General features: G+C 40.9%; 1 protein-coding gene across 1 annotated transcript in view; it reads right to left on the bottom strand.

The window, feature by feature from the left end:
• The window catches only part of FAM207A (family with sequence similarity 207 member A), a 148816-nt gene that overhangs the window by 34386 nt on the left and 86514 nt on the right, over positions 1-27916 (bottom strand). The window contains exons 3-4 of the mRNA XM_018571035.1: positions 19650-19712; positions 9973-10135 (exon numbers count right to left, since the gene is read on the bottom strand). Coding sequence (XP_018426537.1) covers positions 9973-10135; positions 19650-19712 — 226 coding nt within the window. The remainder of the gene's footprint in view (positions 1-9972; positions 10136-19649; positions 19713-27916) is intronic.

Raw genomic sequence — 27916 nt, 5'->3', positions numbered from 1 at the left:
AAAGATTCTGCAGGTAGAAATAGATTTATTATTGACTGTGTTTGGCTGTTAAAAAAGAAAGTAATCAAAACAGGATTCATTTTATTAAGAATCAAATCTGCAGGTGTGCAACAGATTTACCCTTAAAAGTGTTCTCTACCTTCCCTGAAAAAATACATCCTCACTGGAAGAGTTATGTCCAGTGGCTTTGTAAAGGATGACCCAGCTCTGGCTTCAGAAATCACTAACCTTTTTAAGGCTGGAGCTGTTCTACAAAAACAGCCACGCTACCTGGAACTTTCTGACCATCTTGAACTGCTCTCAAAAGAGCTGATCAGCAGGAGTCTAAGCCGGCAGTATGTTATTTCCAAAAAAATTAAACCCCCTTTTCATTAATAGAAAAATTCTTAGTAATAAAAGCTTGTTAAAATGATAACGGCAAACTAAACCAGCAATACAACAGGATGGAGAGAATGCAGCAACCTTTTATGAATCCATCCTACTAATAATGGTAGCAAAAATTACCCGGTCTCAATACAGTGAATCATACTGAATTTGTATCAAGGAAAATGTACCTGAAATTGAGCCCTGCTTCTGCACGACGGAAATGAAAGCTTGACAGCATGATTGGTGAGTTTGTAAGTGCTGTTCCTGCTGGAGCATGCAAGTGCAGTTGCTTTGTAACTGTAAAATGTTTAAAACTTGCTAATGGTACACACATAATGACTTAATTGTCAAAAAGAACGTCTTGAAATTTGTATATTCAAAGAAAACATTTATGTGAGGAAATTAAAATAAGTGGAGAATTTTTCCTCTTATGGAATAACTATTCTATTCTGGCACCTCAGTTGTCTATAGCATACATTATGCTGTCACTTGAAGCATAGAGAAGTGTGGTGACATTTATATAAAAATAACACAAATACAGGCAGAGCATCCTTGCTGCAATTTAAATGGGAATGTTGCTAGTTATAAAAGGATAAGTTCAACTTTTCACAAAACGTGAAAATAACTGACATTACAGCACCCTCCCCACCTCTCACATTACCTGCTGCACATAGCTGTGTAATGCTCCTGCCAGCCAATGTGGTTATCCATACACCATTCACTGCACTTCATAGCCCCGCAGCCTGCAATCATCATATTGCTTGCAAATGGAGATTGTGCATTGGTCGGTGCAGCCATGTGACCATGCTGAAAAATAATAATCTCTTCTGAGCTGTAGACCAGGTCCTGGTAGTAAGAAACACTTATCAGTCAACATGGCATGTTACCATGCTGGGCAATTCTTGCTCTCCATTTGCAAACATTATGATGGAGCTGTGAAGCACAGCGTATGATACACAGGCCACTACATCGGCTGGTGGGGGCATCACACAGCAAAGTACAGCAGGAAACTGGGAAGGTAGGGAAAGTACTGTGAGCAGTTTAATTGTTTCACATTTGCCTGCTCCAGTTGACCCTTTCCCCCTCATCAACATTCTCATACAATTTTTAAATAAAAATGTTCTCATTACACAACCTATTTTATACCCAGTGAGGTGTTTACTGGGTCTCAGTGCTTCAAGGTTGGTGGGAGGAGAAGACAGGATGCTGTGCATAGCTTCCTGAAAACATCATGGTACCCTCCTATAACAGGAGCCCTCTGCCTTGATGCAATCAGTGGGCTGTCTGAGGAGGAGTTATGAAACTATCAAAATACCATGATGGTTGGATGTACACCTAGAGGAGGCAGACTGTATTAGCATGCGGACAACTCTAGGTAATGCCCACTTGTGGCACTGAGCCACTATAATTGAAAATCTGAAATCCAATGAATGAAAGGGGTGCGTCATAGACAGCAAGGCTAGGGTGCTGGACGTCCTCCAGCGGGGAAATGAGGCGAAATCTTACTTACAGCAGCTTCTAACACACACTGTGAGGAATTCACATTAAATGTAATGCTACAAAAGATGCTCAGGGTCTAAATACAAGTTATAAGAGTTGTTGGAGCCTGGGGACATGCTTCAGGAGACAGTCAGACTAGAGATATTACATAAGACTACTAGAGATGCCTGCTATTACAGCCTCTTTACAAATTAATGCTTCCATATTTGCGCACCCTACAGCTCTCTTAAAAGCTATTAGTGTCATATTTGATATTACTCAATAAGCTCTATGATAAAATAACAGAGGAAAAAAATGAAAACCTAAAATGAGGAAAGGGATGGACAGCATGGAAAAAGTAAGATAGTATAAAATAAATAAACCAAGCAATTGAACTGCTAACTCTTTCTAAAGAATATATTTCCTTCATTGGCCTGAGTAAAGATCCATTTACAATACTGGCCTGAGCAAAGGCCCATTTACACCACAACACAGTGCACTGCAGTGAATGCATTTGTGCCATTTGACATGCAACATCCTGCATTAGGCAGTGCTTTCAAAATAAACAGGCTGCAACAAACCTAAACACACAAAAGATGGTACTGTCTGCATATATTTACAGTGCAACACAAAGGATACCATACGCTGTGCTGTGTTGCAAGTGCTTTGGAGGTGCCTTGGGGTGTTGCATAGAATCAATGGCCCACAATGCACATAATGCAACTGGTGTGTATGAACCTAGCAAAAGAAAACAGACTACTGTTTGCAGGGACCCCAAGGGTGTCAAAGTATGCAGTTTGGGCACCAAAGATTTAAACCCTTCGACACATGTCATGGGTTTATGTTCGAGAGGCCGGTCCAGCTTACAAATATGTTCAATGAAGCTGCCATATTCAAGCGTCCAGAGAGGCTATTTCACAATAATGTAAATTCCTGCTCTAGTGACAATTTGTAAGTGTTATTGTGCAGTGCAAATCACTTTTGTAGAGTCACTGTTGAGCTATGGGAATAGGTTTCCTACAATCTATATTGTTTACAGTGAAGCTGGCTCTACACTGAGCAAATTTTGTCCAGTTCTTCAAGAACTTGCAACAAGATCAAGGAATAGTAGAACATAATTAACATACAGCACAAGTCGCGTGTGCAGAAAAGCAGTGGCTACCGCAAATCTTTAAATAGAAATGTTAATTTAATTATGATTATGTACAGTAAACTGATCACAATTACATATCTTTCTAAAAACCTAGGCAGTACCCTGTGGAATGTTCACATGTGAAGTGTGACCTATTTTAGAATACTTTTAGAAGAGTGTTTTTAATTATATGCATACATATTTCATAGAATAGTACTAGTACAATGTCAGCTTGCACCAGACGGTGGGTAACTAAACAGCATCATTTAAGTACATATAAATCCTAAACCATGGGATTAATGACCTAAAAATCTCCTAATACTTTACTGCTCTTGATGTGCGTTTAAACATTATAAAAAACAAAAGCAAAACACAAATGAGTTCCTTTACACGTCACTGTAGAATGTAATCCTCCTTTCCTACAATATCCCATCTGTCCACTATCCATCACTGGGATGAGATAACAGTGATGCTTAGAGTCCAGCTGGAAAATATACATGAGATTATACTGTATAACGTCATTTAAAATGTAAACTATAGTATCAGAATGTATGTGAGTGAATTGGATGGTTCAGGATTAACTAGTATACTGCTATGAGATAATTCTCATATTTGAGGAAGGTCACTAAATCTCGCCTCATTAAAATACAATCCCTGTCAATTTACACATTCCTGGTGGCTTTTCTTTAAATGACCTTAAGTATCAGTTTTCTTGACTGTACTACATGTCCTTGAGGGCTCATTCACACCAGGTGCATTGAGCTGTGTGATATACGCAGGCTCATCCCAAGGACACGGAGAAAACAACATCTCTGTGAAAAATATTAAAATATGTGATACGTGCCTAAGAATTAATGGGCATGTTTATAGAAGCTGAAAAGGGTCTACCCAACTGAAGATGGAATTGAAGGTCTAACTAAAATCGTATTGAAACAAGCACAAGGATACGCAACAACTATTTCTAGCCAGTAATACAATGGCTTGAATTGCTCACTTTATTATTTTCCGAGGAAGCCAATCACACAAATGAAATAGTGAAAGAGAAGCTGCCCTATGACTGCAGGTATATAATTACATAAGGAAGTTGGAGGCCAATGGTTAAATGTATGCCCAGGCATTACCCAAATTTACCCCCCAAACCTCCCTCTCATCCTCTGGAGCATTTCCCAGCTTAATTTTTTTAGATTATTATGTTATGTTATTAAGAACCCAATTTTATTACCATCACCATGCTTGTAACATTTATACATGGGCAACTGTAGGGCTGTCAGTTCCTGCTGGTGTAGATACATGATACAATGGTAGAAAGACTGGAGGAGCTTTTAAACTTAACCTAAACTCAGACCAAATGTGGGACTGCTTCAGGAACACATTACATATTGCCATCTCAAAGTGTATACCATTGGGTAACAAAAACAAACAATCAAAGACTAAACCGATATGGATAAATAAAACTGTAAAACTACATGTTAAGGCAAAGAGAATGGCATTTATAAAATATAAGATGAAAGGGACGGCATTGTCGTTCCTTAAATACAAGGAATGTAACAAAAAATGCAAACTAGTAATCCGGGAAGCTAAAATAGAATGCGAAAAGCATATCGCCGCAGATAGTAAAAAAACAACTAAAATATTCTACCAATATATTAACAGTAAAAAGGTAAGAATGGAGCAGATAGGCCCAATAAAGGACGAAAACAGGAAGTTACTCACAAGTGACAAGGAGAGGGCAGAGGCGCTGAACAATTTTTTCTCCTCAGTATACACTAAGGAGGGAACCGGGTTCGACGTACGTGTTAAAACACATAGTCTAACCAATAATATACCACAATGGTTGACGGAAAGCGGAATAGAACATAGACTTAAAATGCTCAATGCAAATAAAGCAGTTGGACCAAATAACCTTCACCCCAAGGTACTTAAGGAATTAAGCCAGGTTATAACAAGACCATTATTCCTAATTTTTAAGGAATCCTTAGTGATTGGTAGGGTACCATGTGATTTGCGGAGGGCTACGGTAGTTCCAATATTCAAAAAGGGGGCTACATGCCAACCAGGGAACTATAGGCCGGTCAGTCTAACATCGGTAGTTTGTAAACTGTTAGAAGGTATAATTAAGGACTATTTGGTAAAATTTGTTAAGGATAAGGGCATAGACAATCAGCATGGGTTCAGGAAAGACCAAGTTGTCCTGTATTAAGAAGGGGATGTATTGCAGGGACAAGTCTATAATTTTGCCACTTTATAGATCATTGGTTCGACCTCATCTGGAGTACGCGGTCCAGTTTTGGTCGCCGTTACTGAGAAGGGATGTCCTTGAACTGGAGAGAGTCCAGCGGAGGGCAACAAAACTAATTAGGGCAATGGAGGACCAGAGCTATGAGAACTTAAGGCTTCTGAACTTAAACATGTTTATGCTGGAATTAAGGAGATTAAGGGGGGATATGATTTTCATGTACAAGATGTTCAATGGTAACAGCAACATTGGCAACAAACTGTTTGAGATTAACTCCCATTACAAAGACTAGAGGCCACCACCTAAAGTTGGTGGAGAAAAAATTCCAGCACAATGGGCGAAGAGGGTTCTTTACAGTAAGAGAGGTTAAGGTCTGGAACTCGCTGCCATCGGCAGTGATTTCAGCTAAGAGTGTAGATTTGTTCAAGAAACGTTTGGACAATTTCTTGAGGGACCGTAATATCCAGGGATACCAGTGTCCCTAAGAATGAGATGATGCGTGGACCTATATGGGTTGGACTTGATGGACGTATGTCTTTATTCAACCCCAAATACTATGTAACTATGTAACCCCCAGGACTACATCTCCCAAGAGCCCTTTTTTCTACAGGCAATGTGTGGGAAGGCTCTTGAGAGTCAAGGCAGCAGTAGCTTTTGCTGAAAAAAATATCAAAGTATACATCAATAGTCTGGAATAAATTTTGTTACACCAGGGCAAAACATAGAAGTAACTATGTTGAATGCACAGGAAAACAAGTTGTCACAATTGGCTGAGATGCCCTATCCTTTCCTGGCTTGAGAAAGAGGTTGTGCACCTCGAAACGCACTGCCACTACCTTTCCCGCACTCACACTCCTACCCCTGGGCCTTTGCTCCCAGTTTGCCCCTCTTCCAGCCCGGGTACTGTACAGAGAAGACACCGCTGCCCAGCCACAGCTCCACTGCCTCTTTGCTTAACGGCCAGTCCACACAGAGACATTCTGCTGCTGCACACATAGGTACACCGGTCTATGGACGTTCCAGGATAACAAGACAGGGCCAGAGGACTTGTGGTTTTCCACACCTGATCACCACCTTGGATTTTTTTATTATCACAAAGCGAAGTGCAATTTTTTAAACAATTGATTAAAGAATTTTAGAGATTTACACAATCAGTGGATGGTCACTCCTTTGTGTTCTTTTTCCCTTACTCCCAGGTGAGTGCAACTCCTGAGTGGTATTCTACTGCCTAGGTTGTCACGTAACAAAAACCAGTTCAGAATAGCCGCTATCTCGGCCGACTGTTGTACTTACAGGAAAATAAATTTTGTATGAGAGTTGCACACTATAGGCATGGATCTAGTCATCCTGAGGCTGTCATCTCTCGTATTTCCACTGTATAGTGCGCTCATCACTACACAAACTTCTCTCAATGAGTGTATTTGAGCAGAGGCCTAACTGTGGCCACATTCTTCTAAATAGCTCTACCAAAAGGGTCCGGAAGTCAGTCATTTTCATGTAAAGTAGTAATTGAGATAGTCATGACACATTAGGGTGAAAAACATCGCTGTAGCCTGTATGACAGGACAGCAAGATTCACAAGTGGATCAGATAGCATAAATGCAATATAAATGACCTTTCCCATAATGCCTAGGTGCCTGATTCATATCACCCAACATCTGGGACATGCGCTGGGCAGGTGTTTTTTAAATCTACATTTACCCCCACTGCAGGCAAGCAGGGCTAAATGTAGAGTAGGGGAGCCACTTCTCGTTTTGACCAGATCACTTATAGCAGCCTTCTTGTCCGTCCTCCCTGCCACCCCTCCCCATCATGGTTTTTGAGGTTCCCCACTCTTCTGGGGTACTTGGACCAAGGAAAATGACTTCAGGATAAAATTGGTTAAAATATTTTTTGTATCAGGACAAGTAGTTTGTCATGAGGGACAAATAGATCGGGTCCCCACTTTAGTCCTTGGACAAGTAGTTTTTGTTTTAATTTCCACATCCCTGGTGCATCAGCATGATGCTTATAAAATATAACAGGCTTATGGCTTAGAGGTTATGAACCAATGGAAATGCCCCAAAACAATAGAGGAAACAAATATTTTGATTTCTTTCAAAACCGAGAAGCATCTCCAACAGCCCACAAACTTTTTCCAGGACTATACAGTATTGCTGCACATCTCAAACAGTTTAACAGCCATAGTGGTTCAGGCGTTTCAGCCAAAAATTCTGAAAATCAATCATCCAGATACAGACACATCATAAAATGGTTTAGTAGGAAACTAGAAGAAGGATCCAGGTATCAGCAGAAATAGAACAGAAACGGCTTCCACTATAGCATCTGGAAACTATTGCCTTTCAAATAACATAAAACGCACTGCACACAGCCATGTCACCGCACCCTTGGAAAGGCTACTTAATGCTATCAGTTCTGCAGTCAGACAAAAGTCTCTAGCTGGATCCATCTACTGCTCTGTGACTTAAAAGGAGAACTATGAGGTGAGTGCTTTTCACTCACCACATAGTTCTAGCCGACCTGTGACAATGAGACTGTCACAGGTCGGCTCAGTAGATCGGGAGGTGAGCGAACACATACCGGTGTTCGCTCACTTCTTGATCCTGTCACGGCTCTCTGCCGTGACAGGGGAGGGGCTAGATTCCCCCCTCCGATCCACCAGCGCTGACTGGCGGAACAGATGGGGGAGGGGGCGGGTACAGCTGGCTCTGCCTCTAGATAGGCAGAGCCAGCTGTCACTCACGCAGCTGGGCGGATCTCGACATCGATGTCGGGATCCGCTCCGGCGTCTGGGTATACTGCGAGCTGTAGCTCGCGGTATACTGAGCTTAGGGTGACGCTGGTTTGTGTCCTCCCGTTACCCTAAGGAGAACTATGGGGAAAAGCCCTGACCCCATAGTTCTCCTTTAAATGTTATTTTTGGTATTTACAATTTTATTTAACAATTTTTTTTTTACAAGCCCCCTATGTGATAGCACATTGGAGGTGACAGGTTTTCTTTAAAGTGACATTAGGGGTCTTTTAGTCACCTTTCTACTTCACTGGGGAATGACAGCTGAATGCAAACACAGCATGCAGTGGCTGGGAGCAATTGGCTATTTCAAGTAGCAATAACAGGCTGGCTATTACACCCACCCACTGCCTGCTCTCAATCAGCAGAGAAAGGAACTGAGGCAAAAGTTCTCCTTCAGGTCCTCCCCTGACACACACTGGACATAGGGGGGGGTAGGAGGAAACGACCCAAAGGCAGCGCGGGCACAAGGGGGCGTGCGACCGAGGCAGCACGGGCACGGGGGGAGCGTGACTGAGGCATGGGCAGTGTAGAGGCACAGCGGCTGAAAGGCGCTGATACAGGCGGGAAGGGGACACAAACTGCTGCATTTAGTGGCTCCCAGAGAGGAGGTGAGAACAGCGGAGCAGAGAGGCGGCAGCAGCAACTAATCACAGAATCAATAATGAAAATCGTTGTCAAAAGTTATTGAATAAATTGATTCGTTGTTGCAGCCCTTAATAAGCTTTTTCGTTACCACCAACCTGTGCTGACATTCTCTATGCATTTTAAAAGGTTTCTTCTCTGGTCTGCAAACTTCGATTGCTTGTTGTAACATTGTCTCTTGAAACAGGTACATTTGAAAACGGGTTGTCTCTTGAGAACTGGTGTCTGTGACCCACTCTGCTCAGACCATCTTGTAAGTAAACAGAAAGCAGAGAAAGACAATCACCACAAAATAGGTGTACCTACCTGTCTGTGGGAGCGAGGTCTTGACCAGGTAACCGAAATAAAAAGTACTGGGACCAATTAACATCCATTGCCAACTTAAACGTTTATCTATCATTTGTTGGCAGAAGCGATTTTCACATACCTCAAGTAAAATGAAGATCAAAGCTGCATAGTTGGCATATTTGTCATTTGTTTAGACTAACATGTGCTTAACATTTGGTCAAAATGATCTTACAGTCAATTATTTTACTCAAGAAAATGCGTGAAACTTACAGTGGCCTATTTAAAGGTAAAGTCAAATTTTTAGAAAAAATAAACGCACACTTTTTCATAAAAGAAAATGTCTGAGGTACGGATACTAACAGGGACCGGAGGAAGAATGAATGGACTACAAGTGTGGTGTCACCGCACTTGAATTCCACTCAGAATTTCAAGTCCTGCCTATACCACAAAATGCCTTCTATTGCCTCCTTTTGTAACCAAAAAGCATAATCTGACACTCTCTGGTTTAGTTTTGTTTTGCTTTGTTGTCCCATGGTTTATAATATAAGTAACTCACCGGCAGGGCCCTCCTTACCATCTTGAATTGTATTGTGACTGTAATGTCTTCCTTATATTGTAAAGCGCTGTGCAAACTATTGGCGCTATATAAATCCTGTATAATAATAATAACAACAACAACAACAACTCTTCGCTCCACTGCATCCTTCACTACATACATTTCTGTAAAACCTCTGCGCTCATCAATGCCCCTGCAAACATGAGCTTATACAAAGCTTCTCCAGAAACCTTTACAAATGCTAAAACAATGCTCATGAAGTACTTGTAAGCTGCCAAGCTAGTTGATTTAGTTAACCTAGTGGCGATCCTTATTTTGTTTTTGGCTTCAGTTGCATTTGAAGCTACAGATTTAAAAATACTGAAAATGATTTTGAATGAATGATTGGGTTCACATGTACTTTAAAAAGGTAATTGTAGAGTCTCCAGTAAAAGCTATGGTTCTGATTGCCGAGCAGCATTTCATTCCTTGGTACTTACTCTTTTGGCTGCTTCCTTGGTGCCTTTGGCTTACGAGCAGTTGTGAGTTCAGAGAGCTCTGGCAGGGCGTCCACAAGTGGCTGCATATCTCCAACTACAGGTGTAGCTTTTCTCTTCGCCTGAGCCTTTTTAGCCTGCTGGGCCAGTTTCAATGCCTCGATTTCTAGAATGAAGAGAATTTAAAATAAGACAATGAAGATTACTATTTGATTTCAAATTGCAGATGCTAAAGCATGCAAAATGTTATAACAAACAAAAATCTGTTATCAGATCATGCTTGCTGAAAGAAGACTGATGGTTCAACTTACCACCCACAATTATGATGGGTTAGAATGCAATAGTTGAGAGTATGTTGTCTTTATTAGTTTGTTTATTTTTTAACAAAACTCTGGGCAGCTAAAATTAACCCTTGCAGTGGGCTTAAGTGCATGTTTTGGTCTAAAATAAAAAAATAAGATAAACGGCTGCTGGACCGTTCCCTGCAGCCTCTTCTCCCCTGGGCTCCTGTGGTCTAAGCCCCGCTGACATCATACCGTGTGATACAAAAATGCAGACACTTGTATTATACTTGAGGACGCCAAGGGACATTCTGCAGCTAGAGTGGACTAGAGTGGAGGGGGAGAGAGGTGAGCCACTGCGGTAGCAACAAGTACATTAGACCCAAGAACACAACAAGCACTTAACCCTTGCAGTGTGGGTGTAGTCCCACTGTAAGGGTTAATTTTTGAATGGCCCGGAGTTCTTCAAAAATTGCCAGTTGAAATCGCTTTAAAATTGCAGAATGCATAGCCTAGTTAGTAGCTTATTCGCATGCATTTGTTGACAACAACAGGCCAAAACTTGACTTGACTTGTAGTTTTCAGTGCATCCATATAGAACTGGAAAGTATTTTCTCCAGGTCTCCTTGCATTGGCTTCAGCTCAACAAGTTGTATGTTGTGTTACCTGGGTTCATTTTTTTTTATACAAACAAAAATGTTCTCAACAAAACATGCCTAAATATTGCAAGGGGTGCAATTATTTGCAATAAATAGTTATTTACCAACTGAACGCATATTTTTCTCATGATTCAATATTTTATCTATGACAAACGGCTCCATTTACGTCCTTGCTGAACAGGCACCTCATAAAATTTAGCAGTGCCTATCAGAAGCTGGTAATATTTTAATGCAGACCCAAAAGTAGAAACTGAAACAATGTAATGTAAAAGTCTAACACGGAAGCCTCCCTAAGATGGCAGAGTAACGTGTTATTCACTCATAACAAGACAATCTCTATTGCAAGTTCTCTTTGTTGACATACGAGTGCCTTAGGTAAGGTGACAGGATTCTGTGTACAACACTTTCAGCTAACAACCATTACCTTTGACCCCTTCTCAGACATAAGAACTTTTATTGAGATTTTTTTCTTTGGTCTCCTTTACAAACTTACTACATGTATTGTTCATCACTGTGCTCATCTGCTCAAATCTAAATGTTGGCATGCATACATAATGGTCACTGGCATTAGTCTCCCGGCAACAGATCATCACACTAGGGGCAACGTATAATCCGAGTGGACACTGGAAACATAACAGCGCACAGTACCACACACCACCATGAAATCAATGGGGGAAATGCATAGCTTCCAATAGTCCCTCAGTGGGATTTGATTCCAAAAAGGACAGCCTCTCCATGTCTCTCTTCCTTCTCTGTTGTCTCTCTTTTTGGTGTGCTGTATAGACCACTATTTAACTAAACTATTTAACTACCAAAACTGCTATACTAGTCTAAACCTTTCATTGAACTTCTATATTTAATTTGTCATTTTGAAAAGCCAGTATAAAAGGAAAAGTAGCACGAAACGTAGCAGGAAGCAAACTTTTAATTTTTTTGTGTGTGTTTTCTTGTTTTGTGCTAGGATTCCTGTTGCTTTACCTATGCTGTGCACCTTTAGGGCCGGGTCGCACCATAAACAGTGCATTCCCAGAACGGTCAGCCTGTATCGAATTCCGGCCGGCTTTCTGCGTTCAGGAACTGGGCCGCGTGGACGCCCCCACCCCCCCGTGCGATCGCCCGCACCAGAGCCTGTGGCACATCAGTGGATGTAATCCGGTCCAGTGCGGTCTGCAAAAATAGTGCTTGCAACATTTTTGCAGATTGCAGTGGACCGGAATGCAGGCATGCGTGCCACACATTCTAATATGGGCAGGGGGCTTGGCTGCGGTGCCGTGGACGTCAATGCACCGACATGCCCCCTCCTGCCCCTGAACGCAGAAAGCCGGCTGTAATGCGATAGTGCATTCCAGAGGCTGACCTCTCTGGAATGCACTGTTAATTGTGTGAACCGACCCCAAGTGTAGTCGCAAAGAAGGGATTGGGGCTTAATGTCTGGGCAAAAAAAAATAAAAAATTCAGTACATCTCTGCAATACATGCATATTTCCCCAGGTTTTGTTTTTTCTTTAGGAGTACTGTAAACACTGAAAAATAACTTTTGAACCTGGTAGAAATCCACCAAGCTTCTAACTTGTAGTGGACTGATAATTCTTTGCTGCACTGAAATCCTAACCGGCGTTAACAGCCATGCCCAATTCTCCCTTCTGGACTACAGAACACCTCCCTTTAGGCTATGCAGATGAGAAAGGGGTGTTGTGTAGCCCAGAAAGAATAACTGAGCAGGGCAGACCACACTGCCTGGAATTTCAGTGTAGCAGAGGCACTATGTTGCCAGTTCAAACATGAAATTAGAATAACACTGAATTTCTGACAGATCAACAGTTGTCTTTTTGTACTTGCAGGTTTTTTGAAGGGATGAAACATTGTAAAATATGAATGTATTGCACATATTTGCTAAGTAATTTATTTGGTGCCTATACACGCACTTTACATGCACTGGAGTGTAAAACAGGTTGTTGAATGAATATAAAATTGCATTAGGCACCGACACATGGCACCTAAAACACAGGACAGGCTCTCTGATTGTAGAGTGTGGGGGAGCAATTTTGTCAAGTTTCCAGCTGTGCAAAACTGAACTTGATAAAAGGCATGGTTTAAATGCCCCGAGTGTGTGCTTCTTCACCCCCCAATTTCCACAAGGAAAATTCAGGGAAATCCTTTTACTGTGCACACATTCATAAATATAACTTGGGAAGACTTTTGGGGATGGGTCCAGCTGTTCCAGAAATGAAATAAAGCATTAGACCAGATACATATCCGGCCCCATGTTTCACCTGTTCTTACATAGAATATGGTTGTATTTAAAGGGTAAACTTGTACAATGGTTAACTACTCAAAAAAAAAGTTTTCATAGTTTATTGGAGAACAGTCCGCTGAAATGAAGTGGAGGAAAGCCAGGCACTAAGACCAATTGAAGACAGATGTTGAGGTGCAGAAGAAACATGGTGCTGACACATAGTAAATTATCCATCCCGCCATCGATGTGTGTAAAACAGCTGCCATGGCTCGCTTCCACAATTTGAGTTAATGTGTATGCTTACGTGGTCTCTGACGCTGGACTGGGCAACTTTAAAACAAGCACAATGTTAAAAATGAAGCCTTTCTGCAGCTTAGTAGGATCTTTGGCTCTATCTTGTCAACTTTACAAAATAAATGTTTGAAGCTCTGCTTCTACTATTTCATATCCAAGGGGGAAAAAAAGGACATTTTTCATACAAAAATCTGTGAACTTCTGGTAAACTTATCTAGCAATAAATCTTCTGATGTCCGTTAATAGGCTAATACAGCAATCTTTCTAACATTCAACACAATAACAGAGTGTTATAATGTTATCATCATAAAGAGAAATCATGAGCATGTTATAAAATTGCAATACAATTGATAAACTAAATTGGTTATTCCGATTAATCGAACTTAATAATCGGCTAACTAATCGATTATGAAAATAATCGTTAGCTGCAGCCCTAGTTATAAACCTGGTCATTTCAGACTATAATAAGTGAATTGCTGCTGTTAGGGGCTATTCACAACAGGCTGTGTTTTAGTAACACATATGCCGCAACATATGTTTTATTATGGGTTGTGGTGTGCTATGTTACCAAAGACCATTAAATATAAAATGGCTTCCAACCTAGGAAAAATCTCTGTTGGTCTTTTAATATCAAAATGAATTGCACAGTAAGACATTGCACTGGGCTTGCTGTATTACCATACGTTGCAATAAAGTGTTGGTGTGGAGGACACTGTGCTACATGAAAAATTAATGTGACAAAAAATAAATAAGTAAAAATCACTAGATATATTAATAAAAAAACATTGGAAGTTACAATAAAATCTTAACTTTCCTTGTAAAATGTCAAATTCTGCCACGTCCCTTCTGGCACACTTTAGCCATTTAAGTACTTTAATGTCATGGGTGGCATCACTGATCAATAGGGGGGGTTGAGAGCCAAGAGGGTGTGGGGTCAAAACCAAATCTTGTAAGAAAAGCAGAAATTTGCTTAACAATTTGGCTACCTATATATACCGTTCAGATAGAAGATACATGGTGTCCCTATATTTTAGATAAGAATTAGGGAACTCCCGGTGTGATTTATCGACAACCAGGGAAGCACTAGCAGACATGGCACCAAGCAATCAGCATTCATATAAAAAAACTGGGCCACCAAGCACAAAGAAGAAATACACCAGGAGGAAAGCAAGAAGAGAAAATGTAGACAGCCTATGTCCCCTGCCTGTTTCAATGAGCAATTTTCATATATGACTGGAGAATACCTGCAATAAATATCTTCACATCTGCTGCCGCATACCACTGCAAGCAGATAGGACAGATGGTGAATAACAGACATGAACTAACACAGATTCTAAAGCTGCATGACAAAGGCCTGTGAAAGTGGAGGACACTGTGCTAAAACTGTTAACATCTAAAGAAAAAAAGAAACGGGTTAATAAAAAAAACTGGAAAAAAAACAGTAACACAACAGTATTATGGTCACAAGCCTTAAAATATGTAATGGGAAAAAAATGATTTCTAGCTCAGCATATATGGATATCACCGTATTGTTGAAAAGAAGACGGCAGATAATATTAATAAACATTGTTCTCCAACTTAAACACTAAAAAGTATAGTTTCCAAAACTTTTTTTCAAGTTAAATAGAATAAAAGTGTTCTAAAATGCTGGCTGTGCCCACGCGGTAAGAATTCATCCTTTCTAGTTGTCTGGGTGGCCATTAAAAAATATACCGCTTTTAAATATTAACGACTTTATCCAAAACTAAATGAAATCCCATTTGCGGGAAAAACATTAAAAGGAGAACTATGGGTTAACTGTTTTTCCCTATAGTTCTCCTAAGGGTCACAGGAGGACATGTACTAACCTTCTCCCGTAACCCAAAGCTCAGTATATCGTGAGCTACTGCTCGCGGTATACGGAGACCGCCGCAGCCGGGACGGATCCCGACAATACTGTTGAGATCCACCCAGCTGTGCGAGTGGCAGCTGTACCCGCCCCCTCCCCGGTCCGTTCCTCCAGTCAGCGCTGGAGGATCAGAGGGGGGGGGATCCCTGCAGGGAGCCGTGACTGACAGTCACGGCTCTCTGCAGGGAGATGATCGAGAAGTGAGCGAGCAACGGTATGTGTTCACTCACTTCCCGATCTATTGAGCCGACGTGTGACAGTTTCATTGTCACAGGTTGGCTCAAACTATGAAGAGTGATTTTCACTCACCTCATAGTTCTCCTTTAAGTTTGTTCATCATTTGGGGATATGAGAGTCCCAACTCTCATATCCCTCATGGCACTCATCACTGTGCTGCTTCTCTATTCACTGTCCAGCAGTCACATGCTGGGGCGACACAGCATGACCTTGGCTAAGAGGATGTGGGTTCAAATCATGCTGCCTAACAGCCTGAAGACATCTAGGGGCAGAAGGAAAAGAAAAAAAAAAAAAAAAAAAAAATGGTACTGCAAGGTGAATACAGCAGCAAAATCTTTGTGATTTTTTTTTTTAATGGGCTATTTATTTGCATCTTGTTATTTTTGTCTGGAGTTCTGCCTTAAAGTGCGGAAAGATAGACTGCAAGTGGCAGACCGATGAATGCAAATTGCGGGTACAGAGCAAGTCATTGTTTTAGAATTCCATAAATCTACAAATGTAAAACTGTCATTGAGATAGAACTTGGAAGGACAGTGAGCCCTATAAAGATCCTGAAACAGGGCCCAGTCAACAATAGCTGGCAGAGAGTAAAGCAATTCTGGCATATAATACATACCAGCCCATATCTGCCTATGTGACAAAAATGTATTAAGCCCAATGGAGTACTAATGTTTATGCAGCAAAATCCCTGTGAACTCAGTGTATTAGATAGACCAAGTGCAACCACGATAGTACCCGACAGGCCCAAGACAACTAGTTGAAACAAATGTTCTTTTAAAGTGCTATATAGTGAGTATAATCCTTAAAGCAGTTATTTACATTTGTCAGAGCAGAATTCGCTCACTGGAATAGCACACATTCCTGCACAGCCCATACTTGCATTACAATGGACAGTTAAGCTCTGCACTGACAGCACAATAACCAGCAATACCAATATGAACAGTAAAATCCTCATGTACATACACCATCTTCCCACCAATTATAAAATGGGATGATTTATTGTCTTACTATGTCAACATCATGAATAATACACACTTATCCACGCCCGAAGCTGAGCTCATGGAACATTTATTAGAGAATTAATAACTTGAGGCACATGTGATGGCAGGAAGGGAAAAAAAAAAAGCCTAAATATTTAAATATGCTTTTTCATTTGTTCTCTTCAAAATCCAGAACTTGTGCTACTAGAAAACCGAATCTTCGAAAACAACTTAGGTACAGCAAAAGCTAAAACGCAATAGATTGCAACTGTCACACGGCTCATGAGCTAGGCGTGCTGTGTGCTGGAATGTTTTTGAGCTGGTTCTCCACTGGTGCAGTTTTACAAAGGCAAATCAATTCCCCAATACCCAAGAACCTATTTATATACAAACAAAGCGTACTTCTTAATCAAATAGTGCAGTTTTACCACTAGTTACTTTGCTTCACACACATCACTGCATTTATAAACAGGCACATAATTGCAGCTTTGCTTGCCGTGGATTGTAGTGATTTTCAGATGTGAAGGTCTTTATATCTAATGAGCACTTTTAAAGTGATCTTCTACGCAGACAAACTTGTTCTTCAAGCAAGAAGAGAAAAGTCAGTGGTGAATGATGCAGCAGTTAAGAGTAGTCATTCGGCAGCTGCTCTTTTGTCTGGTCCCACTACTCCATCCATTCCACAGTGTTGTGCGACTGTCAAGGAGCTGCAATATTAGTGGTCTATCACATTTAGCAATATTAGCAGTATATCATACAGATTTATATGAACATTAATCTGCATTTGAGCACTGTTTGATAATGATGCGTATGAACACTTATGCACTGTTTTATTGGACACTTATGAGAGTCTCATAAGAGATTTACACTGTGAACTTTATCACCTTGGATTCAAAATATTTATTGGAGTTTGATTTTATTAAGTTTACAAAGTATATGACCTTTCTCATAGGGGTATATTTGTCTTCAGTATTTAGATACACTTTTTGTTTGATATATTGTTAAAGCTGGCCATGCACCTTACAATTATCTGCAGATTTTCGATGGTCAGATGGAAAAGGTGCAACAGATTCCTCCATCTACGATAAACTGTGTGGATGGAGTAATCTCCACCTGTGCCAAGCTTCCGTAATCTTGCTGGTTGGCCCCGTTGGCGCTCAAAACACCTGAACAATGCTTGCATCCAATCAGATTGTTCAGGTATTTTGACAGCCAGTGGGACCGACCAGCAAGATACTGAAGCTTGGCCCAGTGGGAGATTCCTCCATCCACACAGGTTAGCGTAGATGGAGGAATCTGTTGCACTTTTTACATCTGACCATAGAAAGTCTGCAGATAATTGTAAGGTGTATGGGCACCTTAAGAGAGGTTCAGCACGGTGCATTGTTTTAAGAATTAGTGGCGATGTAGTCGATCACAAAGCAGGTCTTCCCGTTCCTAAACCCAGCACCCTATGAACCCATCTATGTAACTTGGTAATCAGCAGGAATGGGCAGGATATGCTTTTGATTATGTAAAACTCCTTACAGGCACCTGCAAGACTAGATTAATGGTGCAAATATATAAAAACAAAATTAAAAAGAGTGGGATTCTGTGCAAAAAATTGTGCTGAAGGTACATTTGTTTCCACTGATTGCTTTGTGACAATAAACTGTGCTAAGGAATCCCTGTCAGGCAGCCAAACTTTAGTTTATATTCAACTGGAGCAGTTGTCTATGGCAACCAATCAGCTTCTCTCTTTTCTGAACATTTGTTCAGTTAGGATTTGAAAATTCAAGTGTAATTATTTAAAAATCACAGCATTTTACACCTGACTGTTCACACCAGCTCCGGTGCGTTCCAGCACGATTCACTGCTGGAAAGCAGCGGAGCGCATCCCGGCTGACTTCCTGCGTTCAGGGGCGGGAGGGGGCGTGGCTGTGGTGCCATTGACTTCACCACAGCAAAAATTGCAGCATTTTTTCAGATCGCACTGGACCGGAAATGCAGGCACTGATGTGCCACTGGTTCCGATGGAGGCGATGGCTGCTGTGACATGCACTTTAATGCAATAAGTACTATCCTTGTCGCACTCCTTACCGATATGTCCCTTGTAGTAGGGGGTGCTCGCAGTGACTGCGGATGGTGCCGCAAATGTCAGCAAAATTGTAGAAATGTCACCAGCACACCAATCCTGGTGTGCTGGTGGCTAAAGCCTGATGAAGGGACCCTGTGCGGTCCCGAAAGCGCTTGTTTGGTCATATGACAAAAAACTTCAATAAAGAAGCTTTTGCCATCTTAAAAGGACTGGTGTGCTGGTGACAAAGCTACAATTATGCACTTTAATGCACCACCACACCCCCTGCCGCCCCTGAATGCAGGAAGCCGGTCGGGATGCGCGCCAGTGCGTTACAGCAGGGAATCGTGCTGGAACACACCAGAGCTGGTGTGAACCGGTCCTTATAGTGCAAGGACTAACTGTACTTAAACTGGAAACCCTTCAATACTCCGCTAGAAAACAAATAACTGGAGACTGACCTATAAATGTTTAAAGAGAATTATGCTTTCTGAATTTCTGAATGGAGGCATGTGTTTAAGTAAACAGTGATTAAAAAAACAAAACTACTATACCCAAACAAATGTTCATAAACTTTTTTTGGGGGGGGTACAAAAAACCCAATGTGCTATACTGAGGATACCCGTTTAGTAATCACAATAAGAAAACTATAACTTGTCATTTTTGGCTCACCTAGAAACAGTAGGTTACAAATAAAGTTAAATAAATGCTAACATTCTCGAATTCTGTACAGATACTGAGATACTTGACACACACGTGTGTACACTTTAGTAGCATTTCCATCACAATCTTAAAGACAATATTCACAATGCATTTTTTTCTTGAGGTAGAATGGTCTTTGAACAGAAACTGATGTGGGACAGGCTTATCTTGACTGGCAAAAATATTTTGTAACTGTTGCATGAAGCCCACCGGCACATAATATTCTGTTAGTCATCAATACTCCAACAAATTGTAATATAGAAAGTCATCATGCCATGCCAATATCAAGGTATTTATCATTGGATATGTTTGATTTTTGACTTCTGTTCTAAAATTACATAAACTCACTTTGCAACCACTGTTCCCGTCTTTGCTTGGCTTTTTCCTTCTTTGGCAGTTGTATTTTCTCCTCTGAAAGAATTAAAACAAAATGTCAGTATCCTACACATGGGACAGTAAACTATAGTGAACATTTTTTCAAAACATTTTGCAAGAAAGCTATATCAACGTCATAATTTCCAAATGACAACCCCAGCTATTTTTACTACATATTTGATATGCCAACACCTGCTGTAGCTCTGTCTGCAGTATTACTCAATACCCTACAGACTCTCGGTATAATAAAAACTCTAGATTCCGCAGCCAGGATCCTGGCACAGGTAGGGTTTTCCATACAGAGAATCCTAGCACAGAAGAGTTACATTTATGTTAGTATGGCTTAGCATTAAGGTTGTTATTAGAGTTTCAGGGAAGGTTAGAGTGAAGGGCCTGCGAATCATTCGTTCTTGCAAAAACTAGCAACAGTGAGCTCCCAACACTGAAAGCTAAATGTACCACTATAAAATTTGCTTATATTTCTAGTTATAAACACAACACAAACCGAAAAAACAAAAGAAAAGTGCATGAATCTAGATTGCAAACAATTTTTGCCTTCATGAAAGCATAGTGTGTGTGTTTAACCTCAATTCAATCTGGTGCATTTTAAGCACATTGCAGGTGCACAGTGTTGGAATAAGTCCTCATTGCTGCATCTATGGTACGGTCTCCACCAAAACAGTGATGGTCATGCAAGTAAAATGCACCTAAAAAATACAAAGCACCATGCAATGCACCAAAAAAAAAACCCTGCAAGAAGAGCCTTATGTGGGTAATGTAACTTCAAGGGCTGAAAAGTTCTGGGTTGCATGATCTGGTTACCAATTGAGACTCTTAACATCTGTACCAGGTACATATTGGCTTGATAAGTTAAGTAACGTAGTTCAGCTGGTACATTCACTTCAGAATTTACCTTGGTTAAAAGGTACAACCAGGCAGTTATGTTTTAAGGGAAGAAAGGTAGAGGGGTCAGGTATTATGGGGATAACTATAAAACCGAGACTAAGGGTCAAGTACTGGGGTAGATTAAATGTTAATCTTAAGGATTAGAGGTTAAGTTTCAGTACTGGGGGGGGGAAATCAATTATTAATCTTACATTGCAGTGTAAAAATAATAGGTGCTTACAGTGAAATTTAGGGTAGTCCTTAATACCTAAAAGGTCTGCACCCAAATATCTATGCTTGGTTGTGGATGCTTTAAAAGGATTATACTATACTACAAGGTGAATTACATTTTATATTAGAGGTTTGTTTCATCACGTCTTGTAGAGAACACAGATTAAAGCAGACCCACAGCAAAAACAATGCAAACTCCATACTACTTTGCCCCCCACCCCCTTCCTAAAAATGATAGTTGTAGGAAGAGGAGTACAATATTTTGGCTGTAGACACCACAGATTCGGGATCACAAGCCACTCACTCATGTGACCAAAAGCGAAGGTGTGTGGCATCACAGTCTCGCAGAAAGTAGACGGTCAGAATTCAGAGAGATCACGCCTTTCTTGCCACAAAATGTGGTCATGGGACTAGCTGTGATGAGATCTACACGCAGCATTTTATTCACACAATCTGTATCATGCTTCTTACAGAAACAGAGAAAGCAAGGTAACTGGGGGCTTTTGACTATAGGTCTACTTTAGGTAACATAGGCGAATGGGACAATGAAGGAGACGCAACACACTGCTTAAAGTGGACCTTCACCCTCTTTGACTAAAAATGACATCAGCATACAGCTCTGCATGCCGATATGAAATCCTCTTCAATTCATTAGCTAAACAAACATTTTTATTTTACGTATATTTTTTCCACTACCTGGTCCACTTTGACACAAATAATGTAATTGTGCCCAAACATTGCATCCTGGGAAGGTTACATCAGCAGAGCATTGCTGGGAAATCTCATCTGTAATAATATGAGATCTCAGAGAAAGGCATTTTCCTCCCCTGAGATGATGTGCATGGTCACATGTCCTAGTCACATGTGCCAGAGTACTAGGAAGTAAAGGGAGATCTAGTAACCTGTCCTTAGTTAAAAATGGCGAATATGAGAAGATTAGGAAAGAAAAGAAAAATAAGGTATGCAAAGGAAAAAAAGCCGACAATTATCTAGAAGTATTTGTTTGTAGATTGTCATTACTAAACATCTCTAAGGGCTAGTTCACACCAGTCGCACTGGGTTCCGGACAAATTCTGGCTGGAATGCCCTGGATTGCAGTGCGGCCGGCTCACTTTGTTTTCGGGGCCGGGCAGTGCATTGAAGTGAACACCATAGCAATGCGCTCCGGCCACAAAGCGATCGGCCTCACGGGAACGCAGGCATTGATCTCCAACGCGTTCCATTGCAGCCAATCGCATTCCAGCCGAAGGGCGTGGCTGCGGTGCCAATCACTTTAATGCACCGCCACAAAACAAAGTGAGACGGCCGTAATGTGATCCAGTGCGGTCCGGTTAGAATCGGGCAAGAACACACCGTGGCTGGTGTGAACTAGCCCTTAAAAGGATAACTAGGTGAGTGATTTTCACTCACCTCATAGTTCTAGCCGACCTGTGACAATGAGACTGTCACAGGTCGGCTCAGTAGATCGGGAGGTGAGCGAACACATATCGGCGTTCGCTCACCTCTCGATCCTGTCACGGCTGGATGTAGGACGCTAGTTTGTGTCCTCCCGTTACCCTAAGGAGAACTATGGGAAGGACTTAACCCCATAGTTCTCCTTTAAGGTGCCTTTGTTGCTATTTTAAGATGTGGTTCATCCCTATACTCACTCTGGACTATCCTACTGTATTCAGATGTGAAAAACCTAATTGATCCAAGTCCTGCTGTGGTAAAGTTTATGGAAGGCGAATATCAGGACAGATTAGGGTCCTTATGTTTGTTCTATATATGTAATAATTTTTAATGAATAAAATAAATGTCTGTTTATACAGTATGTATTGTGGGCCATATACCAATCTCAGGAAAAGTTAGCAAGTTTAGCACAGTATAACTGCGCACAGCTCAGGGCAGAAACAGCAGTAACTTCATGCTAGCTTCTATGATGACATATATTTTACTTAACAGACATGGAAAAGGAAGGCAGGTAATAGAAATACGGACAAAGCATTTTGTTTTCACAGTGAAATGTAACACTAGTACATGAATTATATTGTTTAAAAAGGTGACACCAAATAAAAAGGCGGTAAATGGTAAAAAGCTGCCAAAACAAATTCAACGTCTTCCAAGAAATGTAGCTTAATAAAGTACAAAATACAAATTACCTGACAAATAAAGCCTTTAAGAGCCCAGCTGGACCTAGCATCAACTTAAAGCTCTATAAACAAACTTAAGAGAATGATTATTCAAGGCCATAGCTCAAAGCTGATATGTTGCTGCAAAATAGCTGTGCAACACATTCCACATCTCTGGGATTTAGGTATTGCGTGCAAATAAGATATTTTGTGTACACGAGCATGTTTGCCGAGATTAACATTAGAACACAGTAGGCATCCACGTCACGTGTCTATTTGTGGACATACTTATTCCATCTAAAATAAATAAAATTGATGTAGCTGGGAGAAAGAGGTCGGGTGGTAGGGAGGAATTCATAGCATATTAAAGCTTCAGTCTGGTTAAAAATACTTATTTTACATTTTTATAGTCCTGACCATAGAATAAAAAAAAAAAAATGCATGCAAAAAATCTCTATAAAAATGATACCCCAAACAAGTGCAAAATTCAATATAACTCAGATCTGAAACAGCATTAAAGTTTTTCCAAAACATAAGGAATTATTTAGAGAGCATTTATACAAAAAATAGAGTTTACCAGTCCACCAGTCATAACAGTAAAGGGGTACTTGTATGAAACCCAAACTTTTTTTTGGATAGAAAGTTAAAGGGTAATCTCCCCAACAGGATACTACAAACACCTAACAAGGGTCTCATCCATCCCCTACTCTTTTCAAAGCTAGATTAAAAATTGTTGAAGCCCCATGACAGGGTAGCAGTTCACAACGACTTTTAGAGAAGGATACAGACTTTAGTCGAGTTGAGGGCCCTAGAAAAATGCAGTTGACTAAAGAAGGATAACAGAAGCATGCACTCCAATCAGTTTCAGCCTTGAAGTCAGCATTTTTCTGTACATCACAAACTGTCCTTGAATGTTTCAAGGATGTGGGGCCCACAAATAATTTGTGTTATTATGACATTGGGGAAAGATAAGAGGAAAACATCTGAAATTCTCTGAGAATTTCACTTATTGTTGGCAAAACAAAGCAGAAAACAATTCTCCAGTCTTCATGTCCGCTCCATCCTGCTGCCTGATAGCACAGTGCACCTGGACTGGAATAAGCACTGTTTTCACTTATTCAGATTTACCTATCTACAACACGGTGAGATATGGGAGTGGCCATCAAGAAAGGGAAGATTTGAATTTGTCAACATGGTGCTGACAGTTAAAGATGAGGGACAAATGTATTTTTTCTACCAAACATGCACATTTTCAGAATAAAATACTTAATTACGCTACAGAAGCAAAACTACAAGGAAAAAAAAAAAAAGAGAGTTTCCAGAACGGAAAAATATCTGCAGCTAATTTAAACCATCAAAAATTACCCCTGGTCATGAAAGACTTGAATATGCATATTACTGTGCAAAATCAATCTACTTGGCAAATGCTAACATTTTATTTCTTTTAATTCTAGTTATCATGAAAAGGCTGCAGGAAAATGGAAATGCCATGGATGAAGTCAAAGGGGTCTGCCATTTCATAAAGGCTGCAACAAAAACACATGTTATAGCCATCCGTGTGACTATAAATGCTGGCGTATGTTCTTGAAACTCAGAACTTGGGAAGCAACTTGAATGAGCGGTGAGAAGTCTTCAAAATTATATAACAAGTCCAGTTAAATGTGACCATTTTTTTTTTAAAGCAGAACTGTGCTCACCTGCCTGTTTGCAAATCCAGCGATGACAACTCAAAGTTGTCCCTCACCTTTACATCTGCCTGAGCCTGCATCTTTTCCGGCGCATTACCTGGATTCCACATCACTGATCCCTTGCCTCATTGGGCATGTGCTTCTGATGTAGCATCATGCCCCTCACCCAGCTGCATTCCAGGGATCTTATAGGTGCTGGGGATTAGTCCTTGTACAGCCGGTAGTATACACCCATTCAAAAATTGCTAGGAGAGGGGGAAAGTGTGTTTTTTGTTTAGCAGAGAAGACATGCAAAGTTTCATCTCGATCTCATAGCATTTGGAAAATTTACCTAAAGTTCCTATTCAAATGCCACCATACCATTTGAGGGAGAGATCCAGCTTTTAATTTTTTAAAAGAGAACTATGGCCAAACCTTTTTTGGCTGTAGTTCTTGTTAGGTCACAGGAGGACATTTACTAATGTCCTCCTGTGACTCAAAATGCAGCATATAGTGCGCAATTGCCCACTATACGCTGACAGCACAGAGCCGCGCTGCAGCTGGGAAGGATCCTGACAATATTTTTGGGATCTACCCCGCTGTCTGATTGACAGCTGGCTCTGCCTCTCTAGAAGCAAAGCCAGCTGTACCCACCAGTCAGTCCCTACAGTCAGCACTGAAGAAACGCATAAGGGAGGTGGGAATCCCTGCGGGGAGTAACAGCTCTCTGCGGGGAGAAGACCGTGAACTGAGCTTCCAGCAGTTTGTGATCACTCATTTCTCAAATTATAGAGCTGACATGTGACGGCTGTAGTGTCACATGTTGGCTCTAACCCCTGGGATGAGGGTATTTCACTTATGCCATAGTTCTCCTTTAATTATTTTAAAGGCAACTGCCAACATCATTCAACCGCTTTCTGTGAGCCTAGGCTGTCATGGGCACAACCCTGATGATTTGTCATAATGCTGGCCTGGGTTCACAGTACTGGTCCACTTAACAGTGCTCACATGCCATTGCTGTATGTGAAAGCTGTTCATTGCTGCAGTAAGGGCTGTGTACCACTACCACCACACAAGAACAAAGAAGGCCCAATGTGAGGCAAGGGAAGGAGATGGGGAAATAAAAGGAAACCCATTATAAAAAATAAAAAAAACCATGGAGGATACCTTTCCGGACTTCTTCTGAAAATGCTTGTATGGCTATCTTGAGGACCCTCTTTCTATACGAGTCCCTGATCCATGTGTAAATAAATACTTCTGACTTTTCTCTGATATTCCTGATTTGCATATTTGCCCTAGATCAGAAACACAATGGGGGGGATTTATCAAAACTGGAGCACTGGAGCAGACAGTTCTCTCTTCAATTTGCTCAAGCAAGATTTGAAAATGAGACAGAAAAGCCGATGGGTTACAGTGCAAATCTGCTCCAGTTTTGATAAATTCCCCTCAATGAGTGTTTCATATATCTCTTGTGTTAGTTTTGCATTAAGCATACATTTACCTATGTGCAAAGTGAACTCAGCCAGCATGCAAAATGCCCTAACATGCAGAGCCTTGTGAAGAATCAATACTGCCAGTAGCTAGTCACATGTCACCTGGTGATACAGTAATAGATGGGACACATCACTAGCTAAGAAAGACTGTCCTGCGATACTGTAATCTAAGGAAAACCACGAGCTTCTAGAAAGTTTGCGCAAAATTCATACATTCCTTGTTATGGTCCACCCTCATAGATCAGCAATGTGTGCTTGATGAGATAGTAGAAACCACTGAAAGCTTTCTTCATGAAAGGAACGTGCGGTTCATAAAAACTGTGAAATATGAAGGGTAGACTTAGCAGGCCTTCGGCTGTTTTGAGCAGAGATGTAGCCTGTTGGCAGTGTATGTAGAGCAGTTATGGGAGGGAGGAAAACCACAAGATAGCCCAGGAGCTGCAAATAGCATTGTGCTTTATGGGCAGCAGAAATTAGTCAGATGGTTATGACTGTTTACAGTAGAGGTTGTTTAAAGGAGAACTATGAGGTGAGTGAAAATCACTCAGCCTCATAGTTCGAGCCGACGTGTGACAATGAAACTGTCACACGTCGGCTCAATAGATCAGGAAGTGAGCGAACGCATACCATCACTCGCTCACTTCTCGATCCTGTCGCTGCAGAGAGCCGTGACTGACTATAACTCACGGCTCCCCGCAGGGATTCCCCCCTGCCCGATCTTACAGCACTGACTGGTGGAACAGACCAGGGAGGGGCGGGTACAACTGACTTTGCCTCTGGATAGGCAGAGCCAGCTGCCACTGACGAGGCTGGGTGGATCCAGACAGTAATGTCGGGATCCGTCCCGCTGCGGCGTCTCAGTATACCGCTAGCTGTAGCTCGCTATATACTGAGCTTTGGGTGACGGGAGGATGCTAGTTTGTGTCCTCTCTGAACTATGGGGAAAAGCACTGACACCATAGTTCTCCTTTCATGTGAGGATACAAATTTAAGAGCAAGTAACACAGAAAAAAAATTCGAAAACGTGTGCAAGGATCTCTACCTTGAAGTGAAACTGAAGGATCAGAGTCCAGAAAAAAACACACACAAAAAAAAACACTATCTGAAATGCAAAACCCCTATTCTGTTTGTATCAGGTAATCCCCTCATTGCTGCCTTTAAACATGCCAGCATAATGTGGGATTAACTTTATCTATACTTTATTAACAGAGATGACGAATAAAACCGTTATTCATGTATTTAATTATATTAACTAATTACATATGCATTCAACACCAATATGTCTTGTGGGTTTCACTACAAAAGCGTGAATATGAACTAGGAATAATGCTATACAGGAAGACAACTATTTATTTATCTAAAGGCTTGTAAACAAAGGCTTTTCTGTTTCTAAAGGCAGAACAGTACAGGCCTCTAAAAATAACCAGTCCAGGATCAGTTTCTGACACTGGAAGAGTTGGTAAATGTAAATTAGCTGATTTTCTACACCAGAGTAAATACCTGAAATCCAGAAAATTTAATTTGAGAATATTTTAAAAAAAATTGAATGTTTTAGGAGCAATGTAAAGTTTATTTTTTAATATATGTTTTATTTTGCTCTTTATATATGTTTTTATATAGTTTGTTTTATTGCTAAAATCAGGAAAAAACAAAACATTGAACATGAAAAGGTCATATTTATTACTGGCTGCCAGAACATGGAGATCTAAGATGCTGTGCCAGACTAAGACCCAGAAGGGCTCAGAGGAGGGGCGGGCATATCCCATCCACCATCTAAACCCAAGTAGAATATTGAACAAAATGCAGCTCTGCCCTTAGATTTGCATTAGTGCATTAGTTTTCTTTCCCCCCCC

Source organism: Nanorana parkeri, unplaced genomic scaffold (genome assembly GCF_000935625.1).
Source record: "Nanorana parkeri isolate BGI_ZX_2015 unplaced genomic scaffold, ASM93562v1 scaffold1657, whole genome shotgun sequence".
Taxonomy (NCBI): domain Eukaryota; kingdom Metazoa; phylum Chordata; class Amphibia; order Anura; family Dicroglossidae; genus Nanorana; species Nanorana parkeri.
The sequence above is the reverse complement of the archived record's forward strand: the minus strand, read 5'-3'. Positions and strand labels throughout refer to the sequence as shown.